At 43.4% G+C, this 19,971-nt stretch overlaps 1 protein-coding gene across 1 annotated transcript in view; it reads left to right on the plus strand.

The window, feature by feature from the left end:
* The first annotated feature begins 18 nt into the window (after nt 1–18).
* LOC117078550 (supervillin) overlaps nt 19–19,971 on the plus strand; it is a 101,109-nt gene continuing 81,156 nt past the window's right edge. Inside the window, exons 1-2 of the mRNA XM_033202140.1 lie at nt 19–169; nt 4,664–5,330. Of these exons, the coding sequence (XP_033058031.1) occupies nt 4,780–5,330 (551 nt within the window). The 5' untranslated portion in view covers nt 19–169; nt 4,664–4,779. The remainder of the gene's footprint in view (nt 170–4,663; nt 5,331–19,971) is intronic.

Consider the following 19,971-nt stretch of genomic DNA (forward strand, 5'->3'; position numbering starts at 1 on the left):
CACTTGTGTATCTCACAGAAAAGAAAGAATTGCCAGGCGCCTGGAAGGGATTGAAAATGACACCCAGCCCACCCTCTTGCAGAGCTGCACAGGGTTGGTGACTCACCGCCTGCTGAGGAAAACATCCCTCGATACATGCGAGCCAGCGACCCTGCCAGCCCCCACATCGGTGAGCGTGGAGCTGGGTGGCCCATTTTCCAGCAGGCTGCCTGGCTGGTTACACGTCGCCTTTTCCACCCAGTGGTATCAGAACATAAGATATTCCACAGAAGTAAATTGTGTGGATATATATATATTTTTAAGACAAGGTTTCACTCTGTCACAGAGGCTGGAATGCAGTGCCACAATCATAGCTCACTGCAGCCTTGACACTTGGGCTCAAGCTCCAGGGTTCTCCCACTCCAGCCTCCTGAGTAGCTGGGACTACAGGTGTGCATCACCATGCCTGGCTAATTTTTTTAACTTTTTTTGTAGAGGTAGAGTCTCACTATGTTGCACAGGCTGGTCTTGAACTCCTGGCTTTAAGTGAGCCTCCCACCTTGGCCTTCCGAAGTGCTGGGAATACAGGTGCAAGTCACTGCACCTGCCCTAATTTTTTATTAAATGTATTTGGTTTTTGTTTATTTATTATTACTATTATTTTAGAGACAGAGTGTCACTCTGTCACCTAGGCTGGAGTGCAGCGGCCTGATCACAGCTCACCGAAGCCTCAACCTCCCAGGCTCAAATGATCCTCCCACCTCAGCCTCCTGTGTACTTGGGACTACCAGCGTATGCCACCATGCCCAACTATTAAAAGTATTTGTTAAAAACAGCAACAACATGTATGTCCTCTCTGCCCCGCCTCACAGATATGGCCTTCCATATCACAGTAGTATGAAATGATTCCTCTTGGCACATTGTTGGGTAACTGAGGGCCAGTCATTTTCCTCCCTTGACTGGGGCCCTCAAAGGCAGTAACTTTTTCTGCACCCTCAGGGCCCAGCATAGGATCCGTGCTCTGAGATAGGGGCCTCTCAAGGTTCTTAGCCAGCACAGGGAGCAGCTGCTCTCAGCAGGGAGCATTAGAGACAAAGCTGCACCTTGAATGGTTATGGTTCTTACTCTGGATATGCAACAAAACATTCTATTTAAGTTATTTAATGAAGGCATTTTTAAATAAATTGCGTACTTCTTTCATCTTAAACAGTATGTTGAGGGCGCATGACTCAGCTTTTCCCTAATCACTCAGTCACTGTTGTCATCAAATATTCAAGTTGACCTTAGGAGAGGAGGATGCACACAGGGCTGCTCTTCCCACCACAGTCCCTGGCTCTGAGGCGCTGTTGCTGCTGCTTGTTATTTTTTATTTTATTTATTTATTTATCTTTGAGATGGAGCCTCACTCCTGTTGCCCCGGCTGGAGTTTGCAATGGTGCAATCTCAGCTCACTGCAACCTCCTCCTTCTGAGTTTAAGCAGTTCTTCTGCCTCAACCTCCCAAATACCTGGGATTACAGGCACCCACCACCATGCCTGGCTAATTATTTTTTGTATTTTAGTAGAGACGGGATTTCACTATGTTGACCAGGCTGGTCTCGAACTCCTGACCTCAGGTGATCTGACCGCCTCAGCCTCCCAAAGTGCTGGGATTACAGGCGTGAACCACCATGCCTGGCCGTTTTGCTGCTTTTTATAGCCAGTGTTTTCTAGTTTCTTCTTCAGAGAGAGCTGTTGATCTCACTTCATGATGATATCAGTTTGTCTCTATAGTTTCTAATTTTCTGTGGTCAGAAAACTAGAGATCTAAATATATATGTATATATGGCTGGGCGTAGTGGCTCATGCCTGTAATCCCAGCACTTTGGGAGGCCGAAGCAGGAGGATAGCTTGACCGAAGGAGTACAAGACCTGCCTGGACAACATAGCCAGACCCCACCTCTTAAAAAAAATTACAAGCATGAAAAATCAAGAATAGACAGATCAGAGTCCCAAAATTTATAGCCAGAATAAACCCTACTGTATGTGAAATGTTAATCTGTGTGGCATACAATAGTTTAAGCATCACACACTAGTGAGAAAAGGAAGAATTATTTAATGAAATAGTAGTGGAAAAACAGGTTCGCCAGGGGATGGGGAGAGGCATATTCCTCTTCCCACTTCATACCAAACCCAATAGTTAGTTCTAGTTACTCATGTGATTAGTGTAAAGTAAATAATGGAAACGCGAGGTGAACATTTAATTCAGGGAAAGCACAGAAACAGCAGAAAAGAAAAAAAGTTTACACAAAACAATTTTAAAAACCCACTATGAATCAATAGGACACTGTACAATAAGCATAAGCGGGTATTCCAGAGAAGAAATAGAAAATACAAATAGCTGATACACAAATGAATAAATGCATATCTTCTCTTTTTCTAGTAATGAAGGACTTAAAAACCATTCTGTGTTTATGAGGAAGTATATATCGCAGATGCAAGCGTAAATTGATGCAGACTTTATGGAAATTAATTTGACACTCTAGTAAGTCTTAAAATGATGTACCCTTCGATAAAGCCATTCTACTTTTATGAGTCTCTTGTGAGAGATATCAGAATATCAAACTGATTCGAAGTTAGAAACAACTTAGATACCCAGCAATATGGGAAGGATTCAGGTCATAATGGAATGCCTGTTAGACTGTTACAACCCTTAAAAAACGATGTCTTCAAAATAGATTTCCAAATGTGGGAGAATATTTTATATAAAACATTAATAGCATTAAATATTTTATTTTATTATTATTTTTTGAGACAGAGTCTTGCTCAGTCACCGGGCTGGAGTGCAGTGGCACGATCTCGGCTCACTGCAACCTCTGACTCCCTAGTTCAAGCGATTCTCCTGCCTCAGCCTCCTGAATACCTGGGATTACAGGCACGCGCCACTACACCCAGCTAATTTTTTAGTAGAGACTGGGTATCACCATGTTGGCCAGGATGGTCTTGATCTCCTGACCTCATGATCCACCTGCCTTGGCCTCCCAAAGTGTTTGGATTACAGGCGTGAGCCACTGCACCTGGCCTTCATTAAATATTTTATATAGAAAAAATCAATTATATAAAAGACTAGAATATATAAAAAGGAATATATAAAAATGCCATTATTAGTGTGGAGGGTGATTATTGGTTATTTGGGTTTTTACTTTCATTTGTCTTCATGTTAGACATTTTCTTCTCTTTCATTCTTTTTTTTTCAGAAACAGGGTGTTGCTGTCTTGCCCAGGCTGGAGTGCAGTGGCAGTATCGTAGCTCACGGTAGTCTTGAACTTCTGGGCTCAAGCTATCTGCCCATCTCAGCCTCCTGAGTAGCTGGGACTACAGATACTTGCCATCATGCCCAACTAATTAAAAAAAAAAAAAACTTTTTTGGTAGAAAGAGGGTCTCACTATGTTGCCCAGACTGGTCTCAAACTCCTGGCCTGCAGCCACCCTCCCACCTCGGTTTCCCAAAGCACTGGGATTACAGGTGTGAGCCACCATGCCAGGCCCATATTAGACATTCCCTACATCAGGCGCGTGTGCTCTAATTAGAAACAAAGGGTAGGACGCGGTGGTCACGCTTGTAATCCCAGCACTTTGGGAGGCTGAGGCAGGCAAACACCTGAGGTCAGGAGTTTGAGACCATCCTGGCCAACATGGTGAAACCTCATCTCTACTAAAAATACAAAAAGTTACCCAGGCATTGTGGTAGGTGCTTATAATCCTATCTACTCAGGAGGGGGAGGCAGGAGAATCGCTTAAACCCAGGAGGCGGAGGTTGCAGTGAGCCGAGATCAGGCCACTGCACTCCATCCTGGGTGACAGAGCGAGACTCCATCACAGAAAGAAAAAAAAACAAGCCTGTAATCCCAGCACTTTGGGAGGCTGAGGTGGGTGGATCACGAGGTCAGGAGATCAAGACCATCCTGTCTAACATGGTGAAACCCCGTCTCTACTAAAAAAACAAAAAATTAGCCAGATGTGGTGACAGGCGCCTGTAGTCCCAGCTACTCGGGAGGCTGAGGCAGGAGAATGGCATGAACCCAGGAGGCAGAGCTTGCAGTAAGCCGAGATCGCGCCACTGCACTCCAGCCTGGGTGACAGAGCGAGACTCCATCTCAAAAAAAAAAAAAAGGAAAAAAGAAAAACACTTCTGTAAAAGAAAGAAAAGCCTGGTGAATAATGATATGGGCCACGTTGTTATGGTTACTCTCAGATCCCGGGAAACCAGCATCCATCACTTGTCCATTGATAACACCTCAATTGTCTGGTGTCTTTCCCAGAGGACTCAACTCATCCTGTGGTCTCCAACATGAAATACTAAACTCTATAAAAAAGGGTAAGTCAATAAGGGGAAATAATCACTGAACAAGGATGGAGGCACTCCGGAGTGAAGGGGCTGAGCTTAAGTTAAAGCCATGCCTTAGGGGGCTTGCAGAACATGCGCATAAACAGCCTTTGTAGATTTCACTGCAGATCTCAGACTTCTTCAGCAGTCCAGGTAAATAATCACTTTAAGCGAACACACCTAAGTGAGAAACTGGTCCTTCACAGCATGGGCACCCAGGTGTGTGCTGTGTGCAGGTGCAGTAGAGAGTGTCACTCTATGTGTAAATACGTGTCTTTGCTTGAAATCTGCACCTCTCATCCATGTGACCTTATTGTAGGCTGATCAAATGAAGGGGAGGAAACTTCTGATTCTCCTCTGGAAAAGCAAGCTCGATCCAAATACTGCACAGAAACCTCTGGCATCCACGGTGACTCACCCTATGGTTCGGGTACCATGGACACCCACAGTCTGGAGTCCAAAGCCGAAAGAATCGCAAGGTACAAAGCAGAAAGAAGGCGACAGCTGGCAGAGAAATACGGGCTGACTCTGTATCCCAAGGCCGACCCTGAGTATTTATCCCGCTATACCAAGTCCAGGAAGGAGCCTGATGCTGTCGAAAAACGAGGAGGAAAAAGTGACAAACAGGAAGAGTCAAGCAGAGATGCGAGTTCTCTGTACCCCAGGACTGAGACGATGGGGCTCAGGACCTGTGCAGGTGAATCCAAGGACTATGCTCTCCATGGGGGTGATGGTGCTTCTGACCCGGAGGTGCTGCTGAACGTAGAAAACCAAAGAGGAGGTCAAGAGCTGAGTGCCACCCGGCAGGCCCATGACCTGTCCCCAGCAGCAGAGAGTTCCTCGACCTTCTCTTTCTCTGGGCACAATTCCTCCTTCACTGAAGTGTCACAGTCCCCAAAGTACGTGCACAGCTCCTCCCTGCAGCAGGCGGCCTCCCGGAGCCCCTCCTACGGTGACTCGCAGCTACCCTCTGAGGCCCGACCCAGGTAAGCATCCAGCCCACGCTAACCAGCCTGAACGCCGGAGAATACCTTTTTTTTGCCTCTCTGTATGATAGGGTTTGGGTATTCTTAGCATCTTGTGGAGGTCGAGGCTCATTGGAGAAATACCATGGTATATGATTCTTTTGTTGTTGTTAGAGACAGGGTCCCACTGTGTTGCCCGGGCTGGAATACAGTGGTGCCATCACAGCTCACTGCAGCCTCTGACTCCTAGGCTCAAGCAATCCTCCTGCCTCAGCCTACCAAGTAGCTGGGGCCACAGGCATGTGCCACCCCCAGCTAATTTGTATATTTTTTGTTGAGATAGGATTTTGCTATGTTGCCCAGGCTGATCTCGAATTCCTAGCCACAAGAGATTCTTCTGTTCAACCTCCCAACACACTGGGGTTACAGGCATGAGGCCACACCTGGCCTAAGATCCTTAAATTTCCACAATATCAAAACAGGTTCTGGCAAAGCAGGAAGCCTCATGTTCTTTTTGTTTGTGTGTTTCTTATGTTCTTTTTAAAAATAAACTGAACAGGTGTCATGGGGACACCTTCATGGACTCCTCACTTCAGGACCCTCTTATTGGGTTTCTCACCCTCCTTTCATAGTTTATCTTTTCGTGGCTTTTCTGTAATTATATTAGAGACTGATGATTTTTGGTGATTGCTTTTGTTGCTGTGATTAGAATCACAAAACAGGAGCAGCACCACTAACCAGTGGAAGCATCTCAGTGAAGGGCACAGGAGTATGACTGCAATATATGTAGAACAGAACTAGAATGCCTAGTTCTGCAAGTATATCACACACCAGGACACAGGTATGTGTGAGAACCCCGCATTTATAAAGGTCAGCCATTAGAAAAACCACTGTGTGAAAGGATCCACTCAGGATAAGAGCAGCTCCCATTTGGAGAAATTGAAAAAGGTATAAAATTAGAAAGTCAGATGCCAGAAGAGTCAGTATGTTTATTTCCAAATTTTAATTTTAAAAGTGTGATGACCATATTAAAATTGCAATTTACTTAACTGTCCTGCTTAAAGGTTTGGGGTAATTGTCTAGATGGACTCAAGTTCAGACAGCAATAATTTCCCAAGTGAATTGAAAAGGGATGAGAACCTAAGCTCAGGCAGACTCATTCTGAAAGAAAAAGACTTATATGTGGGCAACACTGCTATTTATTTCCCATTGGGACAGAGGGGTGCACACCTGGTCATCTCTAAGTGGCAGTAACACATGTGAAGCAGACCCTTGTGGTACTGAAATGTTTTAACGCAAAGACCTGTCACTGCATACTCAAGCATCCAGACTAAAATACTTGGAGAGATCAGCTTCCAACAGAATTAAATACCGTAGATCCCAAGGATGCATTATGAGGACCTTTGTTCAGCCTTTTGCTTTAATTACTGGAAATGTAGGGACTATGAGTTACTATCTAATATTTTGAAATGAAGGTCTTTTGTTGGGGAATTTACATTTCATCGTAGAAACCATGTTCTTTGTTTAGTTATTCTCTACCAAAGGAAGTCCTTCATGTGTTTTGTGAGGAGGACAAAGAACCTAACAGACTCCAATTTAGAAAGATTATTGGAGATATTGCCCGGACGTGAGGGCTCACGCCTGTAATCCCAACACTTTGGGAGGCCGAGGTGGGTGGATCACCTGAGGTCAGGAGTTCGAGATGAGCCTGACCAACATTATTAAACCCCGTCTCTATTAAAAATACAAAAATCAGCTGGGCATGGTGGCATGTACCTATAATCCAAGCTACTCAGGAGGCTGAGGCAGGAGAATTGCTTGAACCTGGGAGATGAAGGTTGCAGTAAGCCGAGATCACACTCTAGCCTGGGTGACAGAGCAAGACTCCATCTCCAAAAAAAAACCCAAAACAAAAACAAAAAAACAATAATTAGCTGAGCGTGGTGGCAGGTGCCTGTAATCCCAGCTACTTGGAATGCTGAGGCAGGGAGAATTGCTTGAACCCAGGAGGCGCCAGACTCCATCTCAAAAAAAAAAAAAAAGATTAAAATAAGATTATTAGAGATATATTATTACATTGGTTTAAAAGAAATAAGGAATCTAATTTCAGATTGCCATATGATTACTGTTGAAGTCGTTATCATGGTATGTGAGTTAGTCACCTAGATCACATATAATAGATTCTCAATAAGATTATTAATCAGTTGTAATAGTAATTAAGACTTTATTGACCATTCCCCGTAAAAGGACAGGATACTTCATGTTTTGTGTGAGTTAAAAATCTTAATATTCAAAAATGTATATAATTTGTCTTAAGACCTAGCAAAAAGCATTGTTGACATATTGAGGCCTGTAACAAAATAAAACCACTTCTTTACAGGTTATTTTGAAGATACATATTACCTAGAAGTTTCCATAAACCAAGGCTTAGCCTCACAGTAATTTACTTCCAGGAAAAAGATTTAAAAGAATTAAGAAATTGTAAAGGACTTCTGGAAGAGGCATATCCTTTATTTTCTAAGTTATTTAAGGTGTACAGTTCTATGACTGATAGGCAAAGACACACAAATTAGTTTCTATATATTAGGAAAATATCTGAAATACATTTACATAAACAGGGATGGAAAATATGTGACAAATTTGACATTTTTAAAAAATTAAGATTTGGCTGGGCGCAGTGGCTCACACCTGTAATCCCAGCACTTTGGGAGGCTGAGGCAGGCGGATCACCTGAGGTCGGGAGTTCGAGACCAGCCTGACCAACGTGGAGAAACCCCGTCTCTACTAAAGATACAAAATTAGCTAGGCTAATTTTTATATGGTGCATGCCTGTAATCCCAGCTACTCGTGAGGCTGAGGCAGGAGAATCGCTCGAACCTGGGAGGCGGAGGTTACGGTGAGCCAAGATCACGCCATTGCACTCCAGCCTGGGTAACAACAGCAAAAGTCTGTCTCAAAATAAATAAATAAATAAACAAACAAACAAATAAATAAAAGATTTACATTGTAATGACGGCAGTTATTCAACTTTTAAAAATGGATTTAAAATGTATTAAAATTCTGCTTGTTCTTTATCTGGAGCCAGGAAATCCAAGTTTCAGAAAGTCATTGTCTGATTTCCATTTAGGGGGAAGTAAGATAAACCGAAACATACTTTGTAACCTAAAACAATAACAAAAGAAACCTCTTTGGTGACCTAAATAACCATAAGTGAAAGTAATAATGTCATCTGATATGGAAAAATGTAGCAGAAAAATTTAAGAAGATAATAAGGGAAGAAACAAAGTATCCTTAAATCACAATTTTAATGCTGTGGGGTTTTTTTTTTGGTGGATTTGCTCTGTCACTAAAATGGAATATTTTTCTCACTGCTACACTCACTTATCAGCTAGCTCTGCCAAACTTTTTGGCTGTTAAATCTCTGAAGCAACTCATTCCCTTTAATCATTTTATTCTGGGCTTACTAGCAAGAGGCTGTTTTCTTTTATTATTTAAATGTGAATACAACACTCATGAATATACCTTCAAAAGGCCAGCTATAATGTCCTAAACATTCAAATGTGAGTCCCATCTCCAATGCTGTTTTTGAATGTGCTCATGTACACTAACACCTGTACACACCTGTGCATATATACGGAATAGTCATTAATTCTCATACTTCACTGTACTGTACTCCTTTTAAACATTACAGGCTAAATGACAGTCTTTAGGACAATATTTACCTGAGTAATAAATTTATTTTACAATTCTTTAGTATTCAGTGTATATGATAAAGAAGATTTTTTAAAAATTAGTTAATTGATTGGTTGATATTACAGGATCTTTAGCTCAGAAATCCTGTTAGATGCCCAGGAATTCAGATGAATACATTGTTCTGAAGAAAACTAAGAATACACATAGTAACAAAATAGGTGAAGTAGAGAATAATAAGATACTTCCAGCCCCACCTCTCCAACCCTTCCAAACCTGTAAACTTGGAATTTCAGAAATGGTAATATTTGCAGGAGAGGTAGTGTTACTGATTAGGAACCATTCTTTGCTAATTCCACCGCTGTGAATTTTAGAATAAAATTCAAAGGGATTTGAGTCCTACCGATTATTTAAATTTTTAAACATCTGAGCTTCTGCTACTACTGGAAATTCTGAATCCAAAACTCTTGTTGAATTTGTTACTTTATGCATCTTATGTATCTATATAAAGGAAATGCACTGTCTGTTACTTTTATGAGTGGAGAAATTCACTGTCTCGAGTCCTGCTGCTGTGTTTGCTGAGCATTCAGCTGTCACGCTCTATTCTCTGGGAACTATGTGACTGGCAAAGAGAGTGAAATGCAAGGCAGACCTCATTTTCTAGTGGTGATCCACTCTAGAAAACCCTCGTTTGTTAGTTTTGTTTGTCATTACTGTACTGCAACCCCTCACCACTCCTTTCTCCTTAGCAAATGTTATCCTTAGTGGTCAGAACACGATATGGAGGTTTCATGTAGAACTGAGGCTGACACTGGACCCCTGGGAGAGTTGCCACTGGTGGATGATGGTCTGGGCAGGGCTGCCATGGATGCCAGAGAGCTGCAGATCCGCTCAGGAAATAGATCAGGGCACCCTCTGGAATGCAGCTTCTGCAACACCTTGACACGGTGCAGACTGAGCCACTAAGAAAGGAAGGGGCTTGTGCTAGGCACTTGGAGTTTATTTCTGATTGCATTTGCTCATCTCCCGATGAGAGGTTTTAGTCTAAAAACTGACTCCAGAGCCTCAAGCTCTCTTGGCTCAGTGTTCTGTTTCCATGCACTGAGAGAAGTGTCTCCAGGAGAGCATCGTGCTTGACCTTCCACGCTCCCGTGTCCACTAGCAGGCAGGTTTTCTGACACGGGCTGCGGGATTCAGGACAGCGCCTCATGGAGAAACATATATCTTGGGAGCCACTCTGTAAAGAACAGACCACTAGGTCCTCCTAACAGCTTGTTCTATTACTGGAATGGAATTGGCTTCACCTTTCAGTCCCTGTACCCCCAAACACCTGTGCTCCCTGCCATACTCTAGAATCCCAGCTGTTAAAATAGATGGGTAAGTCATTCCCTTTTCATTTTTTTCATTTCATCATGTTCTTATTGGCAAGCGACAATTCTTATTCTCTTTTTTTTTTTTTTTTTTTTTGAGAAAAGGTCTTGCTCTGTTGCCCAGGTTGGAGGGCAGCGACACAATCTCACTGCAGCCTTGACTTCCTGGGCTCAAGCGTTCCTCCTGCCTCAGCCTCCGGAGTAGTTGGGACTTAACAGGTGCACACCACTATGCCCGGCTAATTTTTGTATTTTTTGGTAGAGACGGGGTTCCACAATGTTGCTCAGGCTAGTCTGGAACTCCTGGCATTAAGCAATCCACCTGCCTTGGCCTCCCAAAGTGCTGGGACTGCACACATGAGCCACGGGGCCTGGCAGACAATTCCTATTCATTGGACTAAATATAAATATATCTCCCCAAACCCTAGCTACTATGTACACTAGCTAAAAACTCAAAGGAGTGTGAGATTTTAAACGCAAAATTTTGTCCTTGAGCCTGTGTCCTTGCAGATTTTGTACCTGTGCGTATCTGCAGAACAGTCATTAGCAGTTTTTCCAAACAAGTGACTTTTAGCAAATTAACTGTTAATTTTAATGAGATTCAGAAGTTAATAGCCATTCTTAACGTTTTATAATTAGAAGCTGGTATATAATTAGAGCTGGACACCCACATGGTGAAACTAATTTGACTGTGCTGGATTTGACTTCACTTTGGTAATAGGAAGCACTTTTTAGTCTGTAGACCCTTGGGAGTTGTAGGGAGTTAAAGCTGATCGTTATATATTATTATATACTTGGGGATACAACGCAAGCGCAACCCCTGGCCTTTATGAAAACTTGGAGTGAGTTATTATTTCCTGGTAATATAATTCCCTGCCAGCCAATTGCTGCATCAAAACAGTTCTGATACACCTGAAGTCACCACTTCCTTGTTCTGGTCCCCCGTAACCCTATAAGCCTCTCCCCTTGTAGGTGACCTCTGCCCTGTGAAGGGTTGGCTCACCCCAAGATTCCACAAAATAAATTATCTGTTTCTTTATGCGTACATAAAGGCTTTTTAAGTACCTTATGTAAATCCATATAAAGTGTTTCTACAGGGCCCCTGTTCTTTTTTCCTAAACTCTCTAACTTTTGTTTGTTTGTTTGTTTGTTCGAGATGGAGTCTCACTCTGTCGCCCAGGCTAGAGTGCAATGGCGTGATCTCGGCTCATTACATCCTCCACCTCCTAGTTTCAAGTGATTCTCCTGCCTCAGCCTCCCGGAGTAGCTGGAATTACAGACACCCACCACCACGCCAGGCTAATGTTCTTATTTTTCATAGAGGCGGGGTTTGGCCATGTTGGCCAGGGTAGTCTCAAACTCCTGACCTCAAATGATCGGCCCACCTGGACCTCTCAAAGTGCTGAGATTACAGGTGTGAGCCACCACACCTGACCTGTTCAAAGGACAAAACCAACAAACTCCCTGTTCGACAATGATGAAAAATAGCACTGACATAAAGAATCTTAGACTCTCAGAAACAGCAGTAACCCTGGAGATTGTTTAGTTAAAAAACCCATTTATACATGGGAAAAACTAAAGATTTAAAAAGTAACTTGATCAAGACCATAGAGCTTCTTTGACAAAACTGAGACCATAATTCGTCCATTCATTCAAGTTCTCTGCACCTCTCAGAGCTCTTTCCACTGCACACCACTCTCCGTTTATGTCAACGCTATTTTTCATCACTGGGGAAGAAGAGTTTGCTGGTTTTTTTCCTTTGAGGTTAGATATTTTAGGAAAGAAGATTAGGGCATTATAGAAACATACATATAGAGACGTCCATACTTATGGATTTGCATAAGGCACTTAAAGCCTTCTCAAAAAGAAAATGAAAACTTGTAGTCTAGGACGATTCAAACTCATTGGGCATCCTTCCATGTATCCATATATCATCGCTGTTGATTCGTGGGTTAACTTCAGCTCCAAGGTAGTTTAGCTAATCACTCAAGAACATTATGTTGAGCTTCCTGTGTGCCAGGCACTCTGCTCCTAGCTGGGCATATTCATTTTGTTTTGAGTATGAGAAATAACTACCACACAGTGGGGCAAACATGATTCTCCAGGTCAAGTTTGAGTGACATGGGAGTCCCGAGGATGGGGTATTAATTATTCCCCCTTGGGGAAGTGGTCTTAGTTGAACCAAGTCCTTAAAGATATGGTGTGTTTGCTAGATGTGGAAGGGAGGCTGCCCCAGGCAGGAAGGCACAGACGTCCAACACAGACCTGGAAGGAGGAATATGGGAGGAAGTGGAGAGCCAGGTGGGGACAATCACGGAGCACCTCAGATGACATGAGCAGGCATTTGCCCTTTTCTGTGTGGACAGTGGGAAGTGCCTGAAGGATTTTAAAGCAAGCACAATTGATCATGAATTTGGAAATATTGCTCCAAAGGAGTGTGGAGGATTGCTCTGAAGGATAATTGATTCCCATCAGGGAGGTCCATGAAGTGGTGGTTGCAGTTGCCCAGGCCTGAGATAATGAGGTCTCTGGTTCCAGTTGCGGCTTTGTCATTAACATGGCCCTATTTGGCATTTTTTTAGATAGTCTGGGAGATATTGATGGTAGGGTGATCAGATTTCTGGAGGAGGAATTGTAAACAAGTTTGACGACTAAAAGAGAGAGGAGAGAGGAGAGAGATGGAGGGCAAAGAGAGGTAAGAAGGAGAGGAAGAAAGAGATAGAGAACAGGAGCATGTAGGCAGGAGAGCACATGTACCTGGAATGATGGTTAGAAACTAACAAGATGAAATTTAATAAAGTCCTGTATTTGGAGGGGAAAAAAATCAGTGCACAAGTTCAAGACTGGGGAAACTTGATTAACAGCAGTTCATGGGAAACAGACCTAGGGGTTTTAGTTGACAGCAAGTTCTTTATATGACTGCCAAAGTGATTACTCCAATCTTGGGGGACATTAATGAAAGTGAGTTGCCAATAACACAGGTAGGCAATGGTCTCCCTGCATCCTGCAGTGGCCAGATTACATCTAGGTATCTCTTTCTAATAGGGCCACTGACAAATGTGTCCAGAGAAGAGTCCACCTTCCCATCTGCCCTGCTTTCCTGACCTTTCCAGGTTATTTTTTTGTTTGTTTTTGTTTTGTTTGTTTTGTAACTTCTCTCTGTCTTAATAGAAACTGGAATCATTTGTGGAGTCACTTCCACTTTCTGTGGTGTTTGGACTCTACACCAGTCTGCTGCCATCATCAGACTATGAGTTTCCCAGAAACATCAGAGCTGGAGCTTGGCTCAGCTTGGCATAGGGAGCCCTGATCTTGTCAGTTTGGCTTCTGGGTTGCTGATGATTGTACTGGAAGGGAAAAGAGGAGAAAGAGGTCATGAGCCAAATGAGGAGTCCCACAGATGCCACTTCACAGGTACCCTATGTCATAGGAAGGATATTCAAATGCCCAGGACCTAATGGGTACAAAAATAGAAGACTGAATAAGACCTGCTTGGTGATAATGCAACAGGGCAACAATAGTGTAATAATTGTGCATTTAAAAATAACTAAAAGTAGAATTCAATTGTTTGTGACACAAAGAATAGGGGATGGATACCCCATTCTCCACGAGGTGATTATTACGGATTGCATGCCCGTATCAAAACATCTCAGGTACCGGCTGGGCACAGTGGCTCACGCTTGTAATCCCAGCACTTTGGGAGGCCGAGGCGGGCAGATCACAAGGTCAGGAGATCAAGACCATCCTGGCTAACACGGTGAAAATCCATCTCCACTAAAAATAGAAAAATTAGCCAGGTGTGGTGGTGGGCACCTGTAGTCCCAGCTGCTCGGGCGGCTGAGGCAGGAGAATGGCATGAAGCCAGGAGGCGGAGCTTGCAGTGAGCTGAGATCGCGCCACTGCACTCCAGCCTGGGTAACAGAGTCAGACTCCATCTCAAAAAAATAAAAAACAAAAAACAAAAAAACTCGAGTATCCCATAAATACATACACTTACTATGTACCCACAGAAATTAAAAATTAAAACAAAAAACAAACACCAAGCACCCTAGATTATGGCTGTCAAACCCAGAAGAGGATTTTAGCAATTTTATCAGGATTCCTCCAGACACGGCACTGTGAATTTGCTATTAAGCCCATCTGTAAGTCTGATAAGGATGATTGCAGTGATAGCATTACTTGAATAAAAGCCTTAAGAGAAGGTTAGATACCTTGCCTTAGTCATTTTCATATCTCCTTCACTGCAACTGGCCATATCCAATAATACCGAGAGACCTAGAAAATAATTTTTGAATGAATGTTCTGCTGTTTTCTGTTTGCTTAAAGTGTCACCAAACTATCGCAGTGCTGTTTGAAATAGCCAATCTGCAAACAATCTGCAAAAAACCTATGAGACACTTGCACCTGAATGTAAATTATGTACAGTTTCCTTTATTGAGAAAGTCATGCTGTGAAGAAAATGTCAGCTGAACTACACAGCAGGCTTAGTGATGTTGTTAATTTCCCTTCTGGTGCGAGCCTTTTATCTAATCATGGAGCAGGGACACCAGTCGGTGGAACACACTGTGAGCAGCACTTGTTTATATGACAAGGCTCTTTCTACTTTGTCTGGGATTGGGGTTCTTGTATGTGGTCTGAGTCAGGCTGCTCATAAATATTATTAAACAGTAAATGCAAATCATGATAAGTGAGCAGAAAATCATCGGCCACTTGTGGAGCATTGTGAACTGAGTCCACAGCCCTAAAAGGCTGATTGTAGTCTAGTCTCATGATGAAAGCTGTCAAGTCCCCGATTACCTTGTTCTAGGAGTGGTGGCTCAAATTAGGAGATGAGGGGATGCCAATCCAGCCTCGCACCTTCCTCAGATTCCAGAATTTTCTGACAGTTGTGCTGTCTGCACATACCTCCTCTCTCCCTCCTTTCTGGGCTGCGCTTACAGGTTTCGGGCCTTCAGCACTGAGATGAGCTCAAAGGGAGACTGGAAGAAATTGGTTATCTCACATGTTTATCCTGCTTCTGCCCCCAGAAAATGCTACATTTTCATTACTAAAGAAGTCCTTACTCTGTAACCCAATTATGACATATTTTGATTATTTATTTATTTATTTATTTATTTTGTAACAGGGTCTAACTCTGTTGCCCAGGCCAGAGTGCAGTGGTGTGATCTCAGCTCATTGCCACCTCCACCTCCCAGGATCAATCGATTCTCCTGCCTCAGCCTCTTAAGTAGGGGGGACTACTGGACAACGCTACCACGCCCAGCTAATTTTTGTATTTGTTGGTAGAGATGGGGTTCCACCATGTTGGCCAGTCTGGTCTCAAACTCCTGACCTCAAGTGATCCGCCCACCTTGGCCTCCCAAAGTGCCAGGATTACAGGCATGAGCCACCATGCCTGGCTGACATATTTTTAAGATGAGATACAATTTACATCAAAAGCACAGATTTTAAAGATGCCGGTTGGTGAGTTTGGGTAAATGTATAACCATTATCCCAGTCAGGACAGGACAGGACAGTGTGCCTCTGTCCACCAGAATTGATTCTTGACTCTATGGGCAAAGACTGCTGTAGCCTCATAGTATCCTGTGTTCTACTCATTATGTTGTATAAAGCAAATCTCCCACTGTTAATTTCTTAACCAGACCTTAATTGTTTATCAAAAATAAGCATAATATTTTATGAAGGAATACTTCATAAAATAATAGCACACAAGATGAAAATAAATGAAAAAGAAGAATAAAAAGAAAAATACCATTCTTCAGATGTGATCTCTTTTTTTATTCATGCTTTTAAAAACTCACCTACTATTTTACTGTCTCTCTAAAACAATGCCTTCTGGACCCCAGAAGTAAATTTTGTACTTTGATGGATGATATATTTTAAAATCTGAGTTGGGCATCGCTTTGCCAACCCCTCAGTATTATGATCAGGCTGTGCTGCTCCAAGGTGGAAAGCTCAGTCCACAACCTTCCACTGCCTGACTCCATTGATTTTTATGTTGTTCATTGGAGAAACAAAGGAAGAAGGTAATTGGGTTCTGCAGAATTCATAGGTAATTGGGTAATTCTGCTGACGGTGGAACCGGCACTAGCAAGAGATCCACATCCGGTCAGGGTTGTGGCTGTGACCAGGAAGTTCTTGGTATCTTCCTTGCTTAACCTTAGAGTCCATGAACACTGGCATCCCAACCTCATTCTTACCCATTCAAGCCAAGGGAGCAGCCATTTTCCAGAATGTGGAAGCTTGTTGCTCTAGAAGGCTGGAAAGTGCAGGCTGGGAGGTCTCGTTGCACTGGGTCCAAACCCCATCCTTTTGTTACCAGCTGTGTGATCATGGGCAGTTAATGTCCTTTTCCCTTGCACCTCACCGTCTGCATCTATAAAATGGGGATGAGAAGGCCTCATAGAGTTGCTGTGGAGATTGTCATTGACCAGTTCGTCCATTCCAAGAGCATGTGAGACCTGCTGTTCGCCACACATAGCTCTGAGTGCCGAGGAGATGAATGTGAACAAAGTCTCTCTCTCCAGAGGCTGTCACATCCTAGTGAGGAGAGAGGGCTGTAATGGAGTGGGCGGGCGGTAGGGGTGATGTTAGTGAGACCACAGATCGGGGAGGGCCTCAGAGCCACCGCAAGGGCTTTGGGTTTGGTGCTACTTGATATGTGGAGCCAAAGGAGGGTTTCAACAAGAGGAATGATCCATCTGCCTTACATTTCAAAGCATTACGCTGGCTGCTAAGCGGAAGATAGACTTTAGGGGACCAGGATGAAAACAGGTAGAATAATGAGGGAGTCATCTTGGTGACATAGGTGAGAGACGATGGTGGCTTGAACTAGAATGATGCAGCAGCACAGGTGGTGGAAAGAGGTTATATTTTGAAGGTAACCGGGAGAACTTGCTGATGAGGTAGGAGTGGGGTTTGAAAGAAATAGAGGGATCAAAGATGAGTCTCCATTTTTTGGCCAAGGCAACTCACAGCAGGGATTTGCCATAGGGAAGACTCCAGAACAAGTTGGAACAGAGGGAAGTTGAGAGTTCATTTTCTGGACATGTAAATTTAAGACGTCTATTAGATATCCAAGTTGAAATGTCAAGAGCACCCTGGGGCTCTGTATCATGGGGGTGGGGAGGAGAACTCAGGTAAGAATGCTGATGGGGGAGGTAAGGGACAGAAGAGGGGGGTGACCAAAAATCGACACTGCTGCACGACTCAGAAGTGGCCGCATTCTGCGAGATCATGGCTCGCAGCGCCCAGGACAGCCTATGTACCATCAGTGTCTGATTTAGGCCTCCCCTCATCCCTCTCTCTTTTCCGTTTCGGATGGCAGATAACCTCACCCAAATACGTGCGGGAGCCAACCTCAAGGATCCTGAAAGACTTACTTGGAGAAATGCTTTCCTAGACCACTCCGCTTTACATGTACTAAAGACAAACTCAGGCCCTCCTGGTGAGGCTGGACTCACCCTGCTTAAAATCGCATGACTTCTGAATTGAGTCTCCATAAGTATTATGTCTTCAAAGCACAAAAAGAGAAATTCGTAAACTTTCTGTGCTGTGTTGACTATGAAGAAGGAAGAAGATAAGAAGCAAGCATTTTAAAAGGCTTGCTTGTTCTAGGAATGATGTTCTAGGAATGATGCCTTCACATACATTTGTTTATTTCTTATTTATTTATTATGTTTTAGATACAGAGTCTCACTCTATCACCCAGGCTGGAGTGCGGTGATACAATCCTAGCTCACAGCAACCTCAAACTCCTGGGCTCAAGCAATATTCCCACCTCAGCCCCCTGAGTGGCTAGTTCTACAGACATGTGCCACCACGCTTGACAAATTTTTAAATTTTTTATAGAGATGGGGTCTCACTATGTTGCCCAGTCTGGCTCAAACTCCTGGCTTCAAGAGATCCTCCTGCCTCAGCCTCCGAAAGGGTTGGGATTACAGGAGGCATGAGCTACCACACCTAGCCTGTTTGTTTCTTACTACATACAGTTGTATTTATTTTACAGATGTTCCTCATCTTATGACAGAGTTGCATCCCAATAAATCCATCATAATTTGAAAATATTGCAAGTCAGAAAAACAAAGGAAACATTAAGTCAAAAAATGCATTTAATACACCCAACCTACCTCAGATATGTTCAGACCACTCACATTAGCTTGGATTTGGACAAAGTCATCTGGCCACGCAGCACACTGTGGGGATGGGTCGTTCCCCTCACGGTTGTGTGGCTGGTGGCAATCTGGGAGCGGCGGCTCACTGCCTGTGCCCAGCATCGCAGGGGAGCATCACACCACACACCACCAGCCCAGGAAAAGAACAGAATTCACAATTCTAAGCACAAGCGCTCCTGAATCCCTATCGCTTCCACAACATCTTAAAGTCAATACATCTTACATTGTAAGTCGGAGACTGTCTATATACTCACACTTTGAGTATTCTCCACCCTGGCGGTAATCCTTTGGTTTTTGGCTGGTTCCATATCTCAGGTGTAACAAGCAAGTGGAGCCCAGCAAGTCCCCTGTGTCTGTGTGGGATTTCCATTTTATAAATACTGACCCAACATGCTTCCACAAGCCCCTGATGGAGTTTGATGGTGATGCTGACCAAGTTTTATTCTTGCCAGTGAAGGTCATGTTCAAAAAGTTGTATTGCACTTCGTTTACAAAGCCCTCTATTATACGGAAAGTGTTCAGCCTAAACATAACCCTGTGAAGGCAGCAGATTCGTTATAGGAACTTGATGTCATTTCCAACAGCAGGCGTCTGCTGGCCCCTCTTCCCCTCTGCACGCTGGACTGAGTTGCGCTGCCTTCGTTCCTGGCTGTGGGTGATGTGCCAAACTCTTCCCATCAAATAAAAGTTGAGAAAATTGGACCCTTTATAGTTGGAAATGAAATGGCTCTAGATACATCTTAACTTTTTATTTGTTGTGAGCAAAATTGATGTGATGCAGAGGATTGGGAGGTGGGGTGATAGTTTGAGGAGTAGCAAGGCCGGAGGATCTTACTGGAGAAACAGATCAGTCCAAGCCCTAGACTGAGACAGAGGCCAGTGGTTACAGCAAGATGTACAATAGCAGTTCCCGATACCTGCCTGTCCCCTCCAACCAAAACTCAAACCAAAATGATTTTAGAAAATTAAGTTGATTATAACTCTTATTTTCTTTTAGAAATTGCTTTTTGAGCTGCAATGTGTCTCCAGCCTGGTGCTGAAAAATTCTTGCAGATGGGCTCATAAAGTTTTGAGCTGGTAAACATTGTAACTAGCCTGTAGAATTTCCTTTTTTCCCCTACATTGTAAGAGGAGGCAGGGCAGTAATCTGAGTGTTCCTCCTGTGACTTACTTGCTTTACATTGTTAAAACAAGTTTGTCCTTACCCATGATGTTTCTCTAAAATACCTTCAGCCTGGTGTAATTACTCATTCACATTCTGCTTGGCGTCATACTCAATCGTGTGTTGAGGAATGAATGTGTGTATTATGTATGACCTCGCCTACCTGCAGTATAAGGTTTTTAACGGCTATGTTGATTTAGGATTCATTTTCGTCGTTCCTTAGCTCATTACTTGGACATACTAGGAGCTCAATAAATATCGGCAGA

This window comes from Trachypithecus francoisi, unplaced genomic scaffold, assembly GCF_009764315.1.
Source record: "Trachypithecus francoisi isolate TF-2019V2 unplaced genomic scaffold, Tfra_2.0 Contig00215, whole genome shotgun sequence".
NCBI classification, from domain to species: domain Eukaryota; kingdom Metazoa; phylum Chordata; class Mammalia; order Primates; family Cercopithecidae; genus Trachypithecus; species Trachypithecus francoisi.